The following is a 19,574-nucleotide window of genomic DNA, read 5'->3' as shown; positions in this document are numbered from 1 at the left end:
GTTGCGGTGCTCATCTCCGTTTCAAAGCCGAAGAGCCAGCACTGTCCGAAGACGTTTCTGTGGTCGTGTGGCCGGCATGACTAAACACCAAGGCGCACACCTATTGATCTACTTGCAATTTCTTGCTTTCGAACTGCTAGGTTGGCAGGAGCTGGAACTAGGTTTATTTACAGTGCACTCCGTTCCCCATAGGTTCCTACGTGGATCCTAACTGACGGATAGGCCCGTTGTAGGATCCGAGCTGGCTACTGTTTTTGGATGCGAGGCTTTGCTCTTCCGCTTGTCCACGTGCTCAGGTGAGCGCGGGTCCCCCTGCCTCCCCTCCTCCCCCTCCTCTGGCGACCCTCCCTGAAGGCACCGCCGCAGCCGGCGCAGCAGCAGCAGCAGCGGACGTGCGTCCCGACTTTTCCCCCTCCTCTTCCCTTCCTCTCCAGCCCGCCTCCCCCAGCCTGGCAGAGCGACGAGCTCAAGTTGCAGCTTGGAAAAGCGGCGGAGGGAGAGAGGGAAGCCGGGAGCGAGGCGGAGGGGCGGGGAGTGCCCGGGGTTGGGCATCGAGGGGCGGGCTTGCTCGCTGCGCTGCCCGGGCGCGTCCTCCTCCTCCTCCTCCTCGTCTCCAGTGGCGATGCTAGCCAGAGGCCGCCGCGGCTGAGCCTTTGGGTGGGGGCGCCGGCCAAGTTGGGCTTCGTTGCGCGCCGTCGGGCTTGCAGCGCAGGGGCTGGGCGGGCCGGGGCGTCGGGCTCGGCGGCGTCGGCTGCCTATGAAGGACTCCCTGCCGGGCTCGTCGTCGGCCGGAGCTGGGCAGGAGGCGGCGGCGGCGGCGGGGCGCGCCATGGACGGCGTTGGCGTTGGCGTCGGCGTGTCCCCCTGGTCGCGGGGCTGCTCGTCGCCGGCGCTGGAGAAGAGCGCGGCGGAGCTGACGGTGATGGACGTGTACGACCTGGCCTCGCTGGTGGGCCAGGAGTTCGAGCGCCTCATCGACGCGCACGGCTGCGAGGCGGTCGGCCGCCTGATGCCCAAGGTGGTGCGCGTCCTGGAGCTGCTCGAGGGGCTGGCCGGCCGCAACCACCTCAACCCCGAGCTCGACGAGCTCCGCCTCGAGCTCGACCGCCTCCGCCTCGAGCGGGCCGACCGCATCGAGAAGGAGAGGAAGCACCAGAAGGTCAGCCGCCGCCGGGCGGGGAGGGAGGGGAGGCCGGGCGGCCGGGCAGAGGGACCTCGTCTCGCCGGCCGGAGCTGCCTCCAGACGCGGCGGCTTGCGAGGGAATAGGGCCTCCTCTGAGCATGGGCAGAGGGCCTCCCTCTTCTTGCCGGGTAGTTGCGGAGAATGGGGCCTCTGAGCATGGGCCTCCCTCTTCTTGCCGGTAGTTGCACAGAATAGGGTCTCTGAGCGTGATCAGAGGACCTTTCTCTTACAGCCGGGTAGTTGCAGAGAATAGGGTCTCTGAGCATGGGCAGAGGGCCTCCCTCTTCCAGCCGGGTAGTTGCGGAGAATGGGGTATCTGAGCATGGGCAGAGGGCCTTTCTCTTCCGGCCGGGTAGTTGCAGAGAATATGGTCTCTGAGCGTGGGCAGAGGGCCTCCCTCTTCTTGCCGGGTAGTTGCACAGAATATGGTCTCTGAGCGTGATCAGAGGGCCTTCCTCTTCTTGCCGGGTAGTTGCACAGAATATGGTCTCTGAGCGTGGGCAGAGGGCCTCCCTCTTCTTGCCTGGTAGTTGCGGAGAATAGGGTCTCTGAGCATGGGCAGAGGGCCTTCCTCTTGGTAGTTGCGGAGAATAGGGTCTCTGAGCATGTGCAGAGGGCCTCCATCTTCTGGCCATGTTGTGGAGAATAGGGTCTCTGAGCATGGGCAGAGGGCCTTTGTCTTCTTGCTGGGTAGTTGCAAAGATCACACACACTGATCCTATAGATTCAGGTGGGTCGCCGCATTGGTCTGAAGCAATAGAACAAAGTTTGAGCCCAGGGCACCCTTAAAACCAACAAAGTTTTGTTCTGGGTATAAGCTAGCAAATAGCAGAGGGGATTTCTGGAGCTCACCTGTGCCAGGATTTTCTGGTTCCCTTCATTTTTGGCATCGCAAGTGTCCCGCCATCACCCGGAAGCGGTTGGCCGATCTTGAGACTCCTAGCTTTATTTTCTGGGGGATTATTCCTATCGCAAACAGAGTAACTTAGCTTCCATTGCAAACAGCATGCCAGGGGTTACACACGGAAGCTTCTACCCAGAGAATACAAGTTTGTCGGTCTTCAAAGTGCCACTGGACTCAAATCAGATTCTGGGTTTCCAGAAGTGTTTCTCCCCTGACCCGAAACCTCTGATCATAACCTAAGTAAAGAAGGGGAAGGGAATCTCTGAGCATGGACAGAATGCCTTCTGTGGCTATGGTTCAGAGGAAGAGCCTCTGCTTGGCATGCAGAAGGTCCCAGGTTCAATCCCAGTGGTGATGTGATGTGAAAGACCTCCGCCTGAGACCCTGGAGAGCCACTGCCAGTCTGAGTAGACAATAATGACCTTGATGGACTGGCACTCTGAGTCAGTATAAGGCAGGTTCATGTGCTCATCACTGACTACCTGGCATCACCGACGCACATAAAACTATAATTCATGTGGCGTGCCCTGGCATCTCTTGTTCTTTCTTTCGTTCCTGCCTAGCCCTATGCATCTTAGGTAAAGGTAAAGGTTCCCTTGCTCGGAAGCCAGTCGAGTCCGACTCTAGGGTTGCGGTGCTCATCTCCGTTTCCAAGCCGAAGAGCCAGCGCTGTCCGAAGACGTTTCCGTGGTCATGTGGCCGGCATGACTAAACACCAAGGAGCACGGAACGCTGTTACCTTCCCACCAAAGTGGTACCTATTTATCTACTTGCAGTTTCTTGCTTTCGAACTGCTAGGTTGGCAGGAGCTGGAACTAGAGACGGGAGCTCACCCCGTCATGCGGCAACCCGGGTCTCGACTGCTGACCTTCCACAGCCTGCAGTTCAGTGTCTTAACCACTTGAGCCACCGCAGCTCCTTTCTATGCATCTTACTCAGAAGTAAATCCCATCAGTTGCAGTGGGAGTTCCACTCCATCGTAGGCCCATAGTTGCCATCTCAGCTGGAAGGCTCCCCCAGCTGAATTCCAGAAGTATGTGTGTGACTTACGTGCCATGGAGTTGCTTCTGACTTATGTCAACCCGATGAGTTAATGACCTCCAAAATGTCCTAAATTCCAGAAGAGCAGTGGGGGAAGTGTACTCTGCACATGGCCAAAGGCGCTTGTTACATGCTGTGGATCTAAGTTGTGGTTTCAAAGACAAATTCGGGGGCTGGAGTCCTGGAGGCTAAACGGGAGTCTCTGCTGAGACCCTGAATGGAAGAATAACCCAGCAGGATCAGTTGCCGTAGCCATCCAGTCCAGCGTCTTCTGTAGCAGCCAGCCACTCATGGTAGCCCTCCCAACTGCCATTCAGAGGTATACTGCCTCTGAACATGGAGTTTCCATTTAGCCCCATGGCTTAGCAGTCATAGAGGGACTTCTCCATCAATTTACAAATTCCCCCCCCCCCCTGGGCGTGTGTGTGTGTATGTGTGCTTGCATGCCTGGAAGTCATGGTGACTTCTGGTGTCCCCTTCTGGGGTTTGGAGAGTTTTCAGAGAGGTGGCTTGATGTAGTGTTTAAGAGTGCGGACTCTGATCTGGGAGAACCCAGTTTGATTCCTCACTCCTCCACATGCAGCCACTGGTGTGACCTTGGGTCAGTCACAAGTTCTCTCAGAGCTTTTCTCTCAAGGGCAATTCTCTCTCTCTCTCTCAGCCCCACCTACCTCACAGGGTGTCTGTTGTGGGGAGGGGAAGGGGAAGGGAAAGGGATCGTAAGCTGCTCTGAGACTCCCTTGGGTACTGAAGGGAGGGGTCTAAATCCAATCTCCTCTTATTCGTCTGGATTGCCTGCCTCTGCGTCTCCAACCCTGGGGTCTCCCTTCCAGTCACTTGCCAGGGTCAGCCCTGCTTAGCTTCCGAGATCTGACGCGATCTGGCTTGCCTGGGCTACCCAGGTCAGGGCTTGAATCCCCTTTTAAAGCCACTGAAATTGTTTTCCCATCCCTTCACCTTGTGGCAATGAGTCCCACACATTAACGATACAGTGTGTGAATGAGCTTCCTTCGTTCGAGAGAGCCGCAAAAGAGGAAGAAAGGAAGGAGTTCAGAACAGGAATCTAGGGAACAGAGGATATAGGAGCTGGCAAAACTGCTGTGGATTCGTTCATCCCTCTTGGTGCAGCCAAAATATCCGAACCTGGGCCTGCCTCTGATTTGGCTCCACGTTCAAGTGAGTGTCGGCAACTTTCTGAAAAGACCAGGGGCCCTTGACTCGCTCCACCCAGAACAAAAAGCGATCATATGATGACAGACGTCATTTCTGGCGGGTGGCGTTAACCGCTCCGGAGAGGATGCTAAAGAATTTGGAATTTTGTTTTGGCAAGAGGAGTATTTAGTTCTGGGCTAAGAATCCTGCGACCACCTCTGAATCTCAGCGCCTGTAAACAAGCCGGCCGGGACTTGCTACACGAATAGAAGGAACTAATCTAAATTTAACCTCCCCTTTGCATCCTGGAGAGATGAAACAGGAGCGTGTGGGAGGAGGGGACAATTCCTCCCCCCTCTTTTATATTATTTCAGGCAGGGCTCTGTTTGCATTTGAGAAAGGCCACATTTCCTGAATCATATTCTCTTTTGGGTACTTAACATGAAGCAGCTTAGGAGGACGGTTTAATGGGAGCCCACTTTGATTGGACCAAAGGTCCTTGTAATTCAGCATCCTGTTTCCTAGAGCAGCCAATCAGATGCTCACACAAGCAGGGACCCCTGTCATGGTCCCCCAAGAACAGCCTCTGACATGGAAGACCCATTTGGCCATCACGGCTTGTAGCCATCGATGGACCTCTTTTCCATGAATCTGTCAAGGATCCTCTTCAAACCATCTAAACCAGGGGTGTCGAACTCGTTTGTTACGAGGTCCGGATCTGACAGAAATGAGACCTTGTTGGGCCGGGCCATGTGTGCCATAAAATGTAATGCCAGGTAGCGGAGATATAAACTTTATAAAGGACACAAACACAAAAGGGTTTTTTTTTACTTAGAATAAAAACATGCTTAAAACATTAGCACTCCTGCAATATTTTGTTCATTTAACAGTGTTGAATAACTGACACCTCTTGCTCTGAACCATTGCATCAAAACGTCTGTGCTGCTGCAATCTTGAGTATGCTGTTCAGGTGTGTATCTGTAAGCTGCAAACCTACGATGATGCAGCAGCAGCAGAAGACAGCCGGTTCCACTGCGGGCCTGATAGAAGCCCTCCGGGGGCCTGATCCATCCCCCGGGCCACATGTTTGACACCCCTGATCTAAACGAAAGCCAGCCACTTCCCGTCTATGGTACTGAGTGCCACAGAGAAGGCCGGTAGTTCAGCATTTCGAGATCAGAGTGTGCTGCATGATAAAGTGAGCTCCGGTCTCTAGTTCCAGCTCCTGCCAACCTAGCAGTTCGAAAGCAAGACATTGCAAGTAGATAAATAGGTACCACTTTGGTGGGAAGGTGACAGCGTTCTGTGCGCCTTGGTGTTTAATCATGCCGGCCACACGACCACGGAAACGTCTTTGGACAGCGCTGGCTCTTCGGCTTGGAAACGGAGATGAGCACCGCAACCCTAGAGTCGGATTCGACTGGCTTTCGAGCAAGGGAACCTTTACCTTTACCTAATTATTTTATAAAGATGTGAAGCTTCCTCATATTGACTGAGACCCTTGGTCCATCATGGTCAGTATTGCCTACTCAGACTGGCAGCAGCTCCCCAGAGGCTCAGGCTGAGGTCTTTCTCGTCCTCTACTGCCTGGTCCTTTTAACTGGACATGCTGGGGATTGAACCTGGGACCTTCTGCATGCAAAACAGATACCCGGACGCATGAAGCTGCCTTATGCAGAATCGGACCCTCAGTCCATCAGAGTCAGTATTGTCTACTCCGACTGGCAGCGGCTCTCCAGGGTCTCAGGCGGAGTTCTTTTCCATCACCTACTGCAGTGGTGGCGAACCTGTGGCACGGGTGCCAGAGGTGGCACTCAGAGCCCTCTCTGTGGGCACGCGTGCCATCGCCCCAGCCAGGCCCAGACCATCATTAAAGTGTCAAATTCTCTGCCAAATAATTTTAAGTAGATTTATTTCCTTACTTTGTTTGGATCATCTTAAGTTAATGTATGAGTTGTTTTTTCTGAAATAAAACTTCAGTATTCAGGTTAAATTGCCGTGTTGGCACTTTGCGATCAATAAGTGGGTTTTGGGTTGCAGCTTGGGCACTCGGTCTCTAAAAGGTTCGCCATCACTGGCCTACTGCCTTGTTCTTTTAACTGGAGATGCCAGGGATCGAACCTGGGACCTGTTGCATGCTAAGCAGATGCTCGACCACTAAGCCATCACCCAACCCGACTTGGTCACTTTTTTCCCTAAGCAGAAACCCCCAGACAGCTTTCTCTCCTCCGGAATGCGCCAGAACCCTGGGATCATTTTTTTTAAATTAACATTTTGTTGAAAGATAAATATGAAATACAGAGACATAAGAATTTCACAATAACTGGTATAACAGTTACAAAATTCAATCAGAGCTATTGTCTATAGAGCAGTGGTTTTATTGTAATTATGTGCTGATTTTGCGTGAGCCGCCCCGGGATGGGAGGGCGGGGTTAAAATTCAATCAATCAATCAATCAATCAATACGTAAAATAAATTGAAAATAGAGGGGGAAGGGAGAAAGAAGAGGAGGGTGAAATAAATAAATAAACCAGGAGAGAAGAGAAAGAGATACCGAGCTATATAACCCTGATGTAATCACCATAAATGTAATTGATTCATAATGCAAGGTATTTCATCTTGCTTCGTTAAATAGTCCAATATTGGGAGGGAAGTAGCAGGAAAGTTAGTAAGAGTGGATGCAGATGCGAGTGGAGAGGTGTTAAGTGTTATTCTAGCCATGATGTAATCATCCCAGAGTTATCCTGGGATCGTTTTATTAGTCCTTTTCTGGCTGCACAAGATAGGGATGCCATCCTCCAGGTGGGACCTGGTGAACCCCCGGAATTACAGCTTCTCTCTAGACGACAGAGTTCCGTTACCCCTGGAGAAAATGGATGCTTTGGAGGGCGGACTCTGTGGCATTGTGCCCCAGTGAGGTCCCTGTCCTCCCCCGGCTCCATCCCCCTAATCTTGAGGAGTGGATCTGGCACCCCTAAACTACAAGATCTTTCTTCTGAGATGGGAGAACCGGAATTGTCGATGGGATTGGTGCCACTTGAGGTCTAAGCAAGGGCCGTAAAAAAAAAAAAAAGGCTGGCGGTTTCTTTTCCAGTCACACGGCGATGAGGAGATAGGGGACAGAGGGCAGGCCTGGCCAGTCCCGTTGCCTGGCATGTTTTCGCCCAGGTTTGCTTCCTGCTGGCTCGGCAGAAATGACTCTTTTGTTCCTTCCTGCTCAGCAAGTTTGAAAGCCGGGGCTGGAGGGGAGGGGAGAGGCTGCGAGAGGGGTGGGGGTGAGGGGGGAAGGTGGTAGGCTGGGCGGCAGGGAGAGTCGGACCCCCTAAAATAAGAGAGAGTGGAATGAGGATGGTTCTAGGGGTGGGCCGGGGGGGGGACTCATTACAGACTTCCTCTTGTTTTGTGTGTTTTTTTTAAATTTCCAGGCGAGATAGTGTGCTGCCCTACTTTCCCCCTCAATAAGTGCTCCACAAACCTCATTTTGGAGAGACAGGCTCCAATCCCCGCTCTGTTAAATGGAGGCTCACTGGGTGACCTTCGGCCTGTCGCTCACTCAGTTTGATGTAGTGGTTAGGAGCGTGGACCAGTGCTCCGTCTGAACTGTGGGGTCTTGTGAGCAAAAATTCTACTTTGTGAGCGACTGGCATTAGAGTTGTGAGCCTGCTGCATAAATCAGTTTGCTCTGGAGCCCTCCTTCCTGAGCTAGGACAAAAATGTGCGAGCCGGAGGCTAAAAAAACTGTGAGCTAGCTCACACTCACTCAGCTGAGAGGGAACACTGGCGTGGACTCTAATCTGGAAGAACCGGGTTTGATTCCCCACTCCTCCACAGGCAGCTGCTGGTGTGACCTTGGGTCAGTCACAAGTTCTCTCGGAGCTGCTCTCTCAAGGGCAGTTCTAGAGAGAGAGAGAGAGAGAGAGAGAGCTCTCAGCCCCGCCTACCTCGCAGGGTGTCTGTTGTGGGGAGGGGAAGGGAAAGGAGATTGTAAGCCACTCTGTGACTCCTTCGGGTAGTGAAGGGTGGGATATAAATCCAATCTCTTCTACTTCTTCTCTCAGCCTGACTTACCTCACAGGACTGTTGTGGGGATAAAATAGAGAAGGGGAGAACAACGTTGTAGGCTGATTTGGGTCCCCGCTGGGGGAGAATAGCAGGGTGTAAATACATACTTAAAATAGAATTGCCAGTTGATAAAGAACTACAGCCTGGAAGGATCTGGCATAATATTTTTTTTAATTTTGTGTCGATTTTTATACCTCACCTTTCTCCCCAGCAGGAACCCCGAGCAGCTCTAACATCTTTCTGCCCTCCCCTTTTGCCTTACAACAACAGCCCTGTGAGGTAGGTGAGGCTGAGAGAGGTTGACCGACCCAAGGTCACCCAGCAATAGAGTTACCAGATGTTTATTTATTTATTTTTTATTATTTATTTATTTAAGCATTTTTACCCCGCCCTCCCCGCAAGCGGGCTCAGGGCGGCTTACAGGGGGCCCAAGCCCATACATAAAATCCAGTATAACAATAAAATCACAACAATAACAATAAAGTGCATTCATTATCAAGCTTGGTCTTAAGTGTTAAGATGGTCTTAAGTGTTAAGATGGTCTTAAGTGTTAAGATGGTATCATCCAGCAACCCCATTGGGTACCACTATCCAGTAGGTGGTTCGTGCCAACCCCCTGTTCTCATTGCCGCGTAGATCTCATTGCCGCATGGGCTACTAAGGGCAATTCCCGATCTCGATGGTATTGCCGCCATTGGTGGTGGTGGTGGCAGCGGCGGCCCCTATGCGAAAGCCTGGTGGAAGAGCTCCGTCTTACAGGCCCTGCGGAACTGCATAAGGTCCCGCAGGGCCCGGATCTCCTCCGGGAGCTCATTCCACCGCCCTTTTTAGAGGACATGTCCCCCTTTTTTTGTATCCATCCTCATTTGGGCTCTTTAAAAAAAAAAACCACGATGGAAATGTCCTCTTTTTGGGTTGGAAGGTTATGAATATTCCTAGCTAGCAACAGTTATCACAGCTTAAAGAGTACGGGTGTTTAAAAGGAGATTTGTTCTAGCGATCACTTGTTTGAAGCAGTCAGTCAGGAAATAGGTCCTCTCTTTTGCTTTTCAAAATATGGTAACCCTACCCAGCAAGCTTCCCAGGCAGTGCAGGGATTCGAACCTGGGTCTCCCAGATTGTCGTTGGACACTCTTAAACACTGCACCACATTGCCTCTTTCCAATAACAGCAGCTTGGTCTTCACATATGAAAAGGCAAAGTTTTCCCCATCTTACACGTGAGCACTGTCGTCTTCTAAGGCCTGCACTTTTTAAGTGGCTGTTAAAAATACAGGAGCATGAGCCAAAAAGGAAGTTGGCAACCTCATTTCCAAGTGGGCCCGCCAAGGCTCCAAGCAAGCTTTCTTCCAAAAGGTGCAGCGGAGTGATTTCCCACTCCGTGTCCCAAGTACAGTTGCCAGCAGTGTTCCCTCTAAGCTGAGTTAGTGTGAGCCAGCTCACACTTTTTTAGCCTCCGGCTCACACATTTTTGCCTTAGTTCAGGAAGGATGGCTCCAGGGCAAACTAACTTATGCAGTAGCCAGATCGCTCGCTCACAGCTTTAATGCCAGTAGCTCACCAAGTAGAATTTTTGCTCACAAGACTACATAGCTTAGAGCTGGGGTGTCAAACATGCAGCCCGGGGGCCGGATCAAGCCTCCGGAGGGCTTCTATCAGGCCTTCAGTGGAACTGGCTGGCTTCTGATTCTTGTTCCAGTTCTGCTGCTGCTGCGTCATCATAGGTTTGCCGTTTACAGAGACACACTTGAACAGCATACTCAAGATTGCAGCAGCACAGACATTTTGATGCAATAATTCAGAGGAAGAGGTGTCAGTTATCAGACACTGTTAAATAAACAAAATATTGCGGGAGCGCTAATGTTTTAAAGGTAAAGGTTTTCCTTGCTCGAAAGCCAGTCGAATCTGACTCTAGGGTTGCGGTGCTCATCTCCGTTTCAAAGAGCCAGCGCTGTCCGAAGACGTTTCCGTGGTCATGTGGCCGGCATGACTAAACACCAAGGCGCACGGAACGCTGTTACCTTCCCACCGAAGTGGTCCCTATTGATCTACTTGCAATTTCTTCTTTCGAACAACAACCTTTGTGTTTGTGTCGTTTATAAAGTTTATATCTCCGCTATCTGGCATTACATTTTATGACACACGTGGCCCGGCCCCACAAGGTCTCATTTATGTCAGATCCGGCCCTCAGGACAAACGAGTTCGACACCCCTGGCTTATGCAGTAGCCAAATCGCCCGTTCACAACTTTAATGCCAGTAGCTCACCAAGTAGAATTTTTGCTCACAAGACCCCACAGCTTAGAGGGAGCATCGGTTGCCAGCTCTGGGTTGGGAAATTCCTGGAGATATTTTTTTGGGGGGTGGGGTGGAGGGTGGGGTTCGGGGAGGGATCTCAGTGGGGAATTATGCTGTAGAGCGCACCCTTCGAGGCAGCCATTTCCCTCAGGGAACTGTTGTGATTCCGGGAGACTGGCAAGTCTGGCGCCAGGGGCAGCGCACCAGCAGGCCAGAGTCAGGGAAGGAGACCCTCTGCCGAGTCAGAGCCCCCCCTCCCCCCCGAGCCTGAGGGCCCGTGGTCTTCTCTCCCCTCAGGAGCTGGAGCTGGTGGAAGATGTGTGGCGAGGGGAGGCCCAAGACCTCCTCACCCAGATCGCTCAGCTGCAGGAGGAAAACAAGCAGCTGCTGACCAACCTCTCCCACAAAGATGTCAATTTCTCGGAGGAAGAGTTCCAGAAACATGAAGGCAAGTACATCCCCCGCTCCTCCGAGGATTGGCACGTGTTCTTAGAATGACACCCCCCCCCCCCCGGGGTGTTTTTGGCGGCGACAACTGGAAAACTCAGGTTTAGATTTGCATAGCTGCTCCTTGCAGAGGCGATCGCCTAGGTCCCAGTTTGGTGTAGTGGTTAAGTGCGCTGACTCTAATCTGGGAGAACCGGGTTTGATTCCCCACTCCTCCACTCGCAGCTGCTGGATGACCTTGGGCAAGCCGTAGTTCTGACAGAGCTGTTCTCTCTAGGACAGTTCTGGAAAGAGCTCTTGCAGCCCCGCCTACCTCCCAGGGTGTCTGTTGTGGGGAGGGGAAGGGAAAGGAGATTGTAAGGCGCTCTGAGACTCCCTTGGGTAGTGAAGGGCGGGGGATAAATCCAATCTCTTCTCCCAGAGAACATCAGGGTTCCGCAGGGCCTGTAAAATGGAGCTCTTCCGCCAGGCGTTCGATTAGGGGGCGCCACTGAGGGGTGTGCCCTGGAACATCTTTTGGCTGAACTTGGATCATCTCCTGGCTAGAGTCTCCGCTGGTTACTACCCCATCTCAGGATTTGATTGGATTACCGCCATAGTTGGTTCTGTAATGTTGTTTTAACTGATATTGTATTTATTAATTGTTTTAATTTCTTGTTATGTTATTTAATCTTCTTAGTCACCTTGAGCCTGCTTGTCAGGCAAGGCAGGGTATAAATACAAACAATAAATGAATAAATAAATATTCTTCCCTGGAGCACGTGAGAGCCACGTATTGTTAGTGGCTCTCCTTCCCTTTCAGGCTGCTTCCACACGTCACTGGATGACGCACCCTTCGGTGCACCAGAGCCATCGTTTGCAGCTGGGGTTTGCACTGTAGCAAACAGTTGGTGTCCAATGGGTGAGAAAGTCTGCCGAAGTCTGTAAATGTGTGTTTCAAATTAGTTTGTTTGGGTATGTTAGCCCCCCCCCCATACTCACACACGTATGTGTGTGCGCAGAAGAGACAATCGCATTTTTATAATGTTGTTTCATCAAAGAGCAATACAAGTGGCTCTTCCCTAGCTCCATTTCCTCCTCCCAACAACCCTGCAAGGAAGGGTAGGCTGGCAGGGTGGCTGAAAATCAGTGAACTCTGTTTCTGAGTGGGGATCTGATACCAAGCCTCTCCATTCCCAGTTCATTCACTACACCACCCCAGGTAAACAATATTTTGAGTAAATTCATTATGGGGGAGGTTTAGTTCGAAAAAGAGATGTTCAGGGGCTCAGCCTGGGCGACAGCCTTCCTTCGACCCGGCTCCTTAATCCTACGTGTATGCAGGTGTTCGCTTACAGCAATGATATCACCCAAAGATCAGTTTTTAAAGCAAAGGGATTTGTGCTTTTGACATGCAGGTTTAGGATTCAAGCAGAGGGATTTGTGCTTTTTAAATTTTGTGTGTGTGTCTGCCTGCACCTGGAAGTCATGGCGACCTCTGGTGACTGACCCCTACTGGGGGCCTGAAGGATGAGAGAGGTGGCTGAATAAAGCCTGCCTCTGTCCTCCCAACTGCTGATATTCCAAGGAGGTCTCCCATCAAAATACTTCCCAGACCTGACCCTGCTTAGCTTCCGAGATCTGATGAGATCAGGCTTGCCTCGGCTATCCAGGGCAGGGCAGGGATGGGATTTGTGCTTTTGTCATGCAGGTTTACGGTTAAAGCAAAGGGATTTGTGCTTTTGACATGCAGGTTTACGGTTAAAGCAAAGGGATTTGTGCTTTTGACATGCAGGTTTAGGATTCAAGCAAAGGGATTTGTGCTTTTGACATGCAGACTTAGGATCTAGGCCTGTTGAATTCTTTCTACCCATAGGTGTCTTGTGGATAGAAGCAATGAGCTGGGCAAAAAATCTTCTAGAGGCTCTTAAGAAAGAATTACATGCAGGCGGGGGTGGGAGTGCCTTCCCTAAAGGGCACCAGACATCTGGACTCGTTGCCGTACCAGCCGACAGGATGCCAAAACAGACTAGGGTGCCAACCATCTCCCTCTGGTACATCTGGCAGTGCCTCTTTGCAAGCCTCCGCAGGACCAAGCAAGTGGCTTCCTATTTCACAGATAACTATTTCTGTTTGGCCTAACCTCCTTAGGAAGCTCTGTGGGAGTAGCAGCTGTTTTGGTGGGAATTAATTCCACCCCGGAGCTGTAGGGGAGCAGGACGGAATGTTCGCAGCTGAGTTAACCCTTCCCTTCCTGTGATCACCCTTCACCCAGAGCGGATGATGAGCAATCCGTCCATCCGGTCCCCACCTTCTACCCAACCAGACAGGTCATCGGGAGCCCTTGTCCTCTCTCGCAGGGGTGAGCAAAGGACATTCCATAGATTTATGACACAGACATCCTTTTTCCCTCAAAGAGGGCTCTGAGCTTCTTAACACAATTTCCCATCAGGCCCATAGCCACGGGAGGTGGCGGCGGCTACAAGCATGGACGGCTTCAAAAGGGAATTAGATAAGCATATGGAGCAGAGGTCCATCAGTGGCTATTAGCCACAAGGTGTAGATAGGGACTCTGGGGCAAGTGAGGCTCTGTCATCTTGGTGCTTGGGGGGGTTAACAGTGGGAGGGCTCCTAGTGTCCTGGCCCCACTGGTGGACTTCCTGATGGCCCCTGGTATTTCTGGCCACTGTGTGACACAGTGTTGGACGGGATGGGCCTTTGGCCTGATCCAACATTGGCGTCTCTTATGTTCTGGGGGGGGGGCATTTGGGGGCAATGCCCCCCCCCACAGACAAGCGCCACCCCCTTGGACAAAAAAAAAACCAATTTTTTTTAAGAAAGAAAAAAATCAAGAAATTTTTTAACAGATGTAAGATGCACATGGGGTTTCCAGAATGACCCCAGGCATAATCAGGGAAGCTTCAGCCTCATTTTCTTTTCCCTGGGCCGAAAAACAAATAGGTTTTTTAAAAAATACAATCAAATAAAATTGCAAAAAATTAAATAAGATTGCAAAATGAAATGCAAAAGAGAGAGTCGGAGACTTCCCCCCCCTTCCCCGACTCATACCAGAAAGCAGCCTGGAATCAGGTTTCTCCAATCAAAAGGACTAGAGGAGGACAAGAGGCTGCAGCAGAGCCGGAGCTCCTTCTGCTGCTGCTGCAAGAGGAGCAGCAGGTGCGGCCGGGGCATCCCCCCGGATTTCCCCACGCCCCACCAATCAATATTTTCTGGCTACGCCCGTCTCCCATCCAAACACAGGTTTTACTTACTTCATTTATTTCCCTCCTTTCTCCCCAGTGGAGACCCAAAGCATGTAACATAGTTCTCTTCTCCCTTTTCTTCTCACAACAACCCTGCGAGGTAGGTTAGGCTGAGTGTGTGTGCCTGGCCCAAGGTCACCCAGCAAGCTTCCATGATGGAGTGAGGAATTCGAACCTGGGTCTCCCAGATCCTAGTCCAATCCAGGGGTCCCCAACCATTTTCAGCCACCTTTGGAATTTTGATACACAGTGGTGGGCACACCCACAAAATGGCCGTTGCAGGAGGCGGAGCCAACTACAAAATGTCAGGATCCTGCATAATTCTAGTAGTAGCTCTTCAGTGTTTCAGGGAGTAACTGTGTTTGAAAATATGCCTTTAAAAATTAAACTGTTCTCAAAAATATTGTCTTACATACACGCAGCTCCAGTGTGTGATTGCAGATAAAATCTTTGTGTCGTGGTGGCAGTGCAGCCAATCAGTTCTGGAGTAGCCAGTCAGAAGCCCTCCTGGCAAAAGCCCCGCCTGGCCTCACCCTCCCACTTTCTAAAACCAGTTGGTGGGCGTCATGTTGGAGAACCATGCTCTAGCCAACGCCCCACCCTGGCATTAACTAGACCAGGGGTGGCCAAACTGTGGCTCTTTCACACATATTGTGTGGCTCCTGGCAGGGTGGCTGGGAAAGCTAGGTATCATTAGCAAACAAATATCATTGGACAAATAAATATCGTTATCAATATCTGCTTTTACTGCTTTTCTTATTGTTTTTGGCAGTCTCATTTCATGTTAATAAAAAGCAAATTTGCATACTTCCCAGTAAAAATGTGTAATATTTGTTCATGTCTTGTGGATCTCAAACATCTGACGTTTATTCTGTGTGGCTCTTACGTTAAGGAAGTTTGGCCAACCCTGAACTAGACTGAGACCCACTAAGCTTTAATCTAGAGGCAGCATCATTTGCTTTAAACTGTGCTGTAATGAAGTTTTTTTTAAAAAAGTAATATTCAGGAAAGGCAATGAAAACCAAGATTCAGCCCTGGGGAACTCAGCAGGACTTACTCCCAAGTAAGCGTACCAAGAATCAGGCTTTACAGCCGCATAGTGCCCTGGCAGCCAGTCTGAGGGTTTTACTTCTGAGTAGACATAGGATTGAGCTGCAAATCAGCTCCCTCTCTCAGATGAAACAGCATCGCCCCCTTTAGATGGTAGAGAAAGCAGTCCTAAGAGAGCCTGTTTGGTGTAGCGGTTAAGAGCACGACTCTAATCTGGGAGAACAGGGTTTGATTCACTGCTCCTCCACTTGCAGCCAGTTGGGTGACCTTGGGTCAGTCACAAGTTCTCTCAGAGCTGTTCTCTCAAGGACAGTCCTCAAGAGAGCTCTCTCAGCCCCACCTACTTCACAGGGTGCCTGTTGTGGGGAGGTAAAAAGCCCAGTAGCACCTTTAGGACTAACAAATTTTATTGTAGCATAAGCTTTTGAGAAACATAGCTCTCTTCGTTAGACACATCTGATGAAGAGAGCTGTGTTTCTCTAAAGCTTATGCTACAATAGAGTTTGTTAGGTATTAAAGATGCTACTGGGGTTTTTACTATTTTACAGCAACAGACTAGCATGGCTAACTCCTCTGGGTCTATGTTGTGGGGAAGGGAAGAGGAAGGGATTGTGAGCCGCTCTGAGATTCCGAGTGAAGGGCAGGGTATAAATCCAATCTTCTCCTCCTCCTCCTCCTCCTCTTCTCCTTCTTTCCCACTCCTCCACATGCAGCTGCTGGAGTGACCTTGGGTCAGTCATAAGTTCTTTCAGAGCTGTTCTCTCAACGGCAGTTCTCTCAGCCCCACCTGCCTCACAGGCTGTCTGTTGTGGGGAGGGGAAGGAAAAGGAGATTGTAAACTGCTCCGAGACTCCTTCGGGTAGTGAACAGGAGGGTATAAATCCAATCTCCTCCTCCTCCTTTTCTTCATAGGTCTGCTCAGTAGCATTTCTTATATTATTCAGTGGGGCTTACACCTGGGAAAGTTTCCTTAGGAGACCAGTGCTGCTTCTTCGAGGCCCCATGCACATCTGTGGCATGAAGTACAGCAAGCTATTTTCTAACTCTGTGGCGCACGCAGATAGAGGTTGGGCTCCTGGCAAAAATAATTATCTAGATAAATATCACTGGAGTTGGCAGGTTTAAGGGCTTTTGGGGGAAAGCCAAGAGGAACAAGCTCAGACGTAGGCCTTACACCAGAGGGTAACCAATGCTTTGCCGCAACACACCTTCCAAACCCACAGACGCTCCTTTCCAGCTGAGGTTTGGTACCAGCCCAGGTGCAATTGGAGCATCCTTTCTATGTGGGGGGGAGGAGGAAGAGGCGGAGTCAGATATTTCTGCACACCTGGTGGGAAAGGCCTCCCACCCACCCCACCTGGCCGGCCGGTCACTGCGAGAGAAGCCTCTTTATTGTGATGATGAACGCGACTTCTTTGACTCACTTTGTCACGTCAGGTCTGTCCGGTTCTTAATTTGACTGTTTATTATTGCTAATTCCAGAGTTCTTTGGGGATGGCTGCTGTTTGGGAAGCGAGGGGGTGGGAAGAAGATAGGCTGCTCCTTCAGAAGTCTGGGGGAAGCACTGGGGGTCATGTCCCTCAAACCCAAACCCAAAAGTGGGTAGCAGAAGAAAGCGGATGTTGCCGTAACATTAAGCAGAGTGTTTAAAACAGATGGTTTCTTTTTAATGCTGGGGAAAGTAAACCAGCATTTTCTACCCTTGCCTTTGAGGGAAATACACACACACACACACATTTCCTGTCGAAACTTTATGAGCAATGTTCCCTCTAAGCTGTGGAGACTTGTGTGCAAAAATTCTACTTGGTGAGCTCCTGGCATTAAAGTTGTGAGCGAGCGATTTGGCTGCTGCAGAAATTAGCTTCCTCTGGAGCCCTCCTTCCTGAGCGAAGGCAAAAATGTGTGAGCTGGAGGCTAAAAAAACCTGTGAGCTAGCTCACACTAACTCAGCTTAGGGGGAACACTGTGAGGTAGCTTGTCTTAAAACTTTGTTTTTAAAAGTCTAATTGGCTAGGAAGGGGAAAAAGCAAAAAAAAGAGTTTAGCAAAAGGAAAGAGATGTACATATTCTACTCCTCTCCCCTTTCATCTAGGCAGCTTAGTGCCGTGGAGAGGGAATCTGCCCTGACGGGGAGGGCCCAGCCTAGCTTGCTCTCGTCAGGTCTCGAAAGCTAAGCAGGGTCGGCCCTGGTTAGCACTTGGATGGGAGACCCACCAAGGAAGGCCAGGATTGCTACGCAGAGGCAGGCAATAAGCTCCTTCTCTTTATGTCTTGCCCTGACGGGGCCTAGATCTCACCAGATCTCGGAAGCTAAGCAGGGTCGGCCCTGGTTAGCACTTAGATGGGAGACCCACCAAGGAAGGCCAGGATTGCTACGCAGAGGCAGGCAATAAGCTCCTTCTCTTTATGTCTTGCCCTAACGGGGATGTCTTGCCCTGACGGGGCCTAGATCTCACCAGATCTCGGAAGCTAAGCAGGGTCGGCCCTGGTTAGCACTTAGATGGGAGACCCACCAAGGAAGGCCAGGATTGCTACGCAGAGGCAGGCAATAAGCTCCTTCTCTTTATGTCTTGCCCTAACGGGGATGTCTTGCCCTGACGGGGCCTAGATCTCACCAGATCTCGGAAGCTAAGCAGGGTCGGCCCTGGTTAGCACTTAGATGGGAGACCCACCAAGGAAGGCCAGGATTGCTACGCAGAGGCAGGCAATAAGCTCCTTCTCTTTATGTCTTGCCCTAACGGGGATGTCTTGCCCTGACGGGGCCTAGATCTCACCAGATCTCGGAAGCTAAGCAGGGTCGGCCCTGGTTAGTCCTTGGACGGGAGACCCACCAAGGAGGTCCAGGGTTGCTACGTAGAGGCAGGCAATAAGCTACTTCTGTTTATGTCTTGCCCTGATGGGGCCTAGATCTCACCAGATCTCGGAAGCTAAGCAGGGTCGGCCCTGGTTAGTCCTTGGACGGGAGACCCACCAAGGAAGTCCAGGGTTGCTACGCAGAGGCAGGCCCTGGCAAAACCACCTCTGAATGTCTCTTGCCTTGTCCTGGAAGGCCCAGGCTAGCCTTTCAAAAGCTAAGCAGGGTCAGCCCTGGTTAGTATCTGGATGGAGGCCACCAACGAAGTCCTCTAGAGTTACTATGCAGAGGCAGGCCGTGGCAAACCACCTGTGAACGTCTCTGGCCTTGACCTGGAAGCCCCAGGCTTGCTCAGGCTCCTAAGGTCTCGGAAGCTAAGCAGGGTCAACCCTGGTTAGTCCTTGGGTGGGAGCCCACCAAGGAAGTCGGGGGGTCGCTATGCAGAGGCAGGCAGTGGTCAACCACCTCTGAACATCTCTGGCCTTGGAAACCCCACCAGGGGTCCCCATAAGTTGGCTGTGACTTGTTGGCACTTTCCACCACCAGAGGGGTCTTCCAAGTAATCTTCCATCCGGTTCCTGTGCAGCCTGCTTCCCCCCCCCCCACACACACACACAGCTTCAGCCTGGTGGCTTCATCAGATGTCTTTAGCCTTCACTCTGGGTCTGGGAAATGGACTATAGAACAACCTGGGGGACAGTGGGGTATAGAAGAAGAGTCTGGATTTCTACCCTGCCCTTCACTACCCGAAGGAGTCTCAGAACAGCTTACAATCTCCTTTCCCTCCCCCTCCCCACAACAGACACCCTGTGAGGTAGGTGGGGGCTGAGGGAGCTTTTTTGAGGACTGCTCCTGAGAGAACAGCTCTGGGAGAACTTCTGATTGACCCAAGGTCACACCAGCAGCTGCAGGTGGAGGAGTGGGGAATCAACCCGGTTCTCCCAGATTAGAGTCTGTGCTCTTAACCACTGCACCAAACTGGCTCTCTGGTAGTGGTTATGATGTTGTACCACGACCAGGTGAGACATGAGTTCAAATCCTCACTCAGCCATGAAGCTTACTGGGTGGCCTTGGGCCAGCCGCTCTCTCACAGCCTAACCTACCTCACAGGGTTGTTGTGACAGTAAACTGGAGGAGGGTAGAGTCATGTAGGCTGCCCTGAGCTTGAAAGAACGGCAGAATAAAAAGACCCTTTAAAAGACAATAAATAAATAACTACCCTGATCTGTATAGCCCAGAGTAGCCTTGTTTTGCCAGATCTTGGAAGCTAAGCGGGTTCGGCCCTGGTTCATATTTGACTGGGAGGAGGAGGAGGAGGAGGAGGAGGAGGAGAAGAGGAGGAGG

The 19,574-nt window shown here is 51.3% G+C and overlaps 1 protein-coding gene across 1 annotated transcript in view; it reads left to right on the top strand.

Moving 5' to 3' along the window:
* Positions 1-622: 622 nt before the first annotated feature.
* The window catches only part of RILPL1 (Rab interacting lysosomal protein-like 1), a 47,534-nt gene continuing 28,582 nt past the window's right edge, over positions 623-19,574 (top strand). Inside the window, exons 1-2 of the mRNA XM_015419304.1 lie at positions 623-1,159; positions 10,935-11,085. Of these exons, the coding sequence (XP_015274790.1) occupies positions 758-1,159; positions 10,935-11,085 (553 nt within the window). The 5' untranslated portion in view covers positions 623-757. The remainder of the gene's footprint in view (positions 1,160-10,934; positions 11,086-19,574) is intronic.

The sequence above is a fragment of the Gekko japonicus genome, unplaced genomic scaffold (genome assembly GCF_001447785.1).
Source record: "Gekko japonicus isolate JY-2015 unplaced genomic scaffold, Gekko_japonicus_V1.1 scaffold181, whole genome shotgun sequence".
Lineage (NCBI taxonomy): Eukaryota > Metazoa > Chordata > Lepidosauria > Squamata > Gekkonidae > Gekko > Gekko japonicus.
Note: the sequence above shows the minus strand (reverse complement) of the source record. Positions and strands in the feature narration are given on the sequence as shown.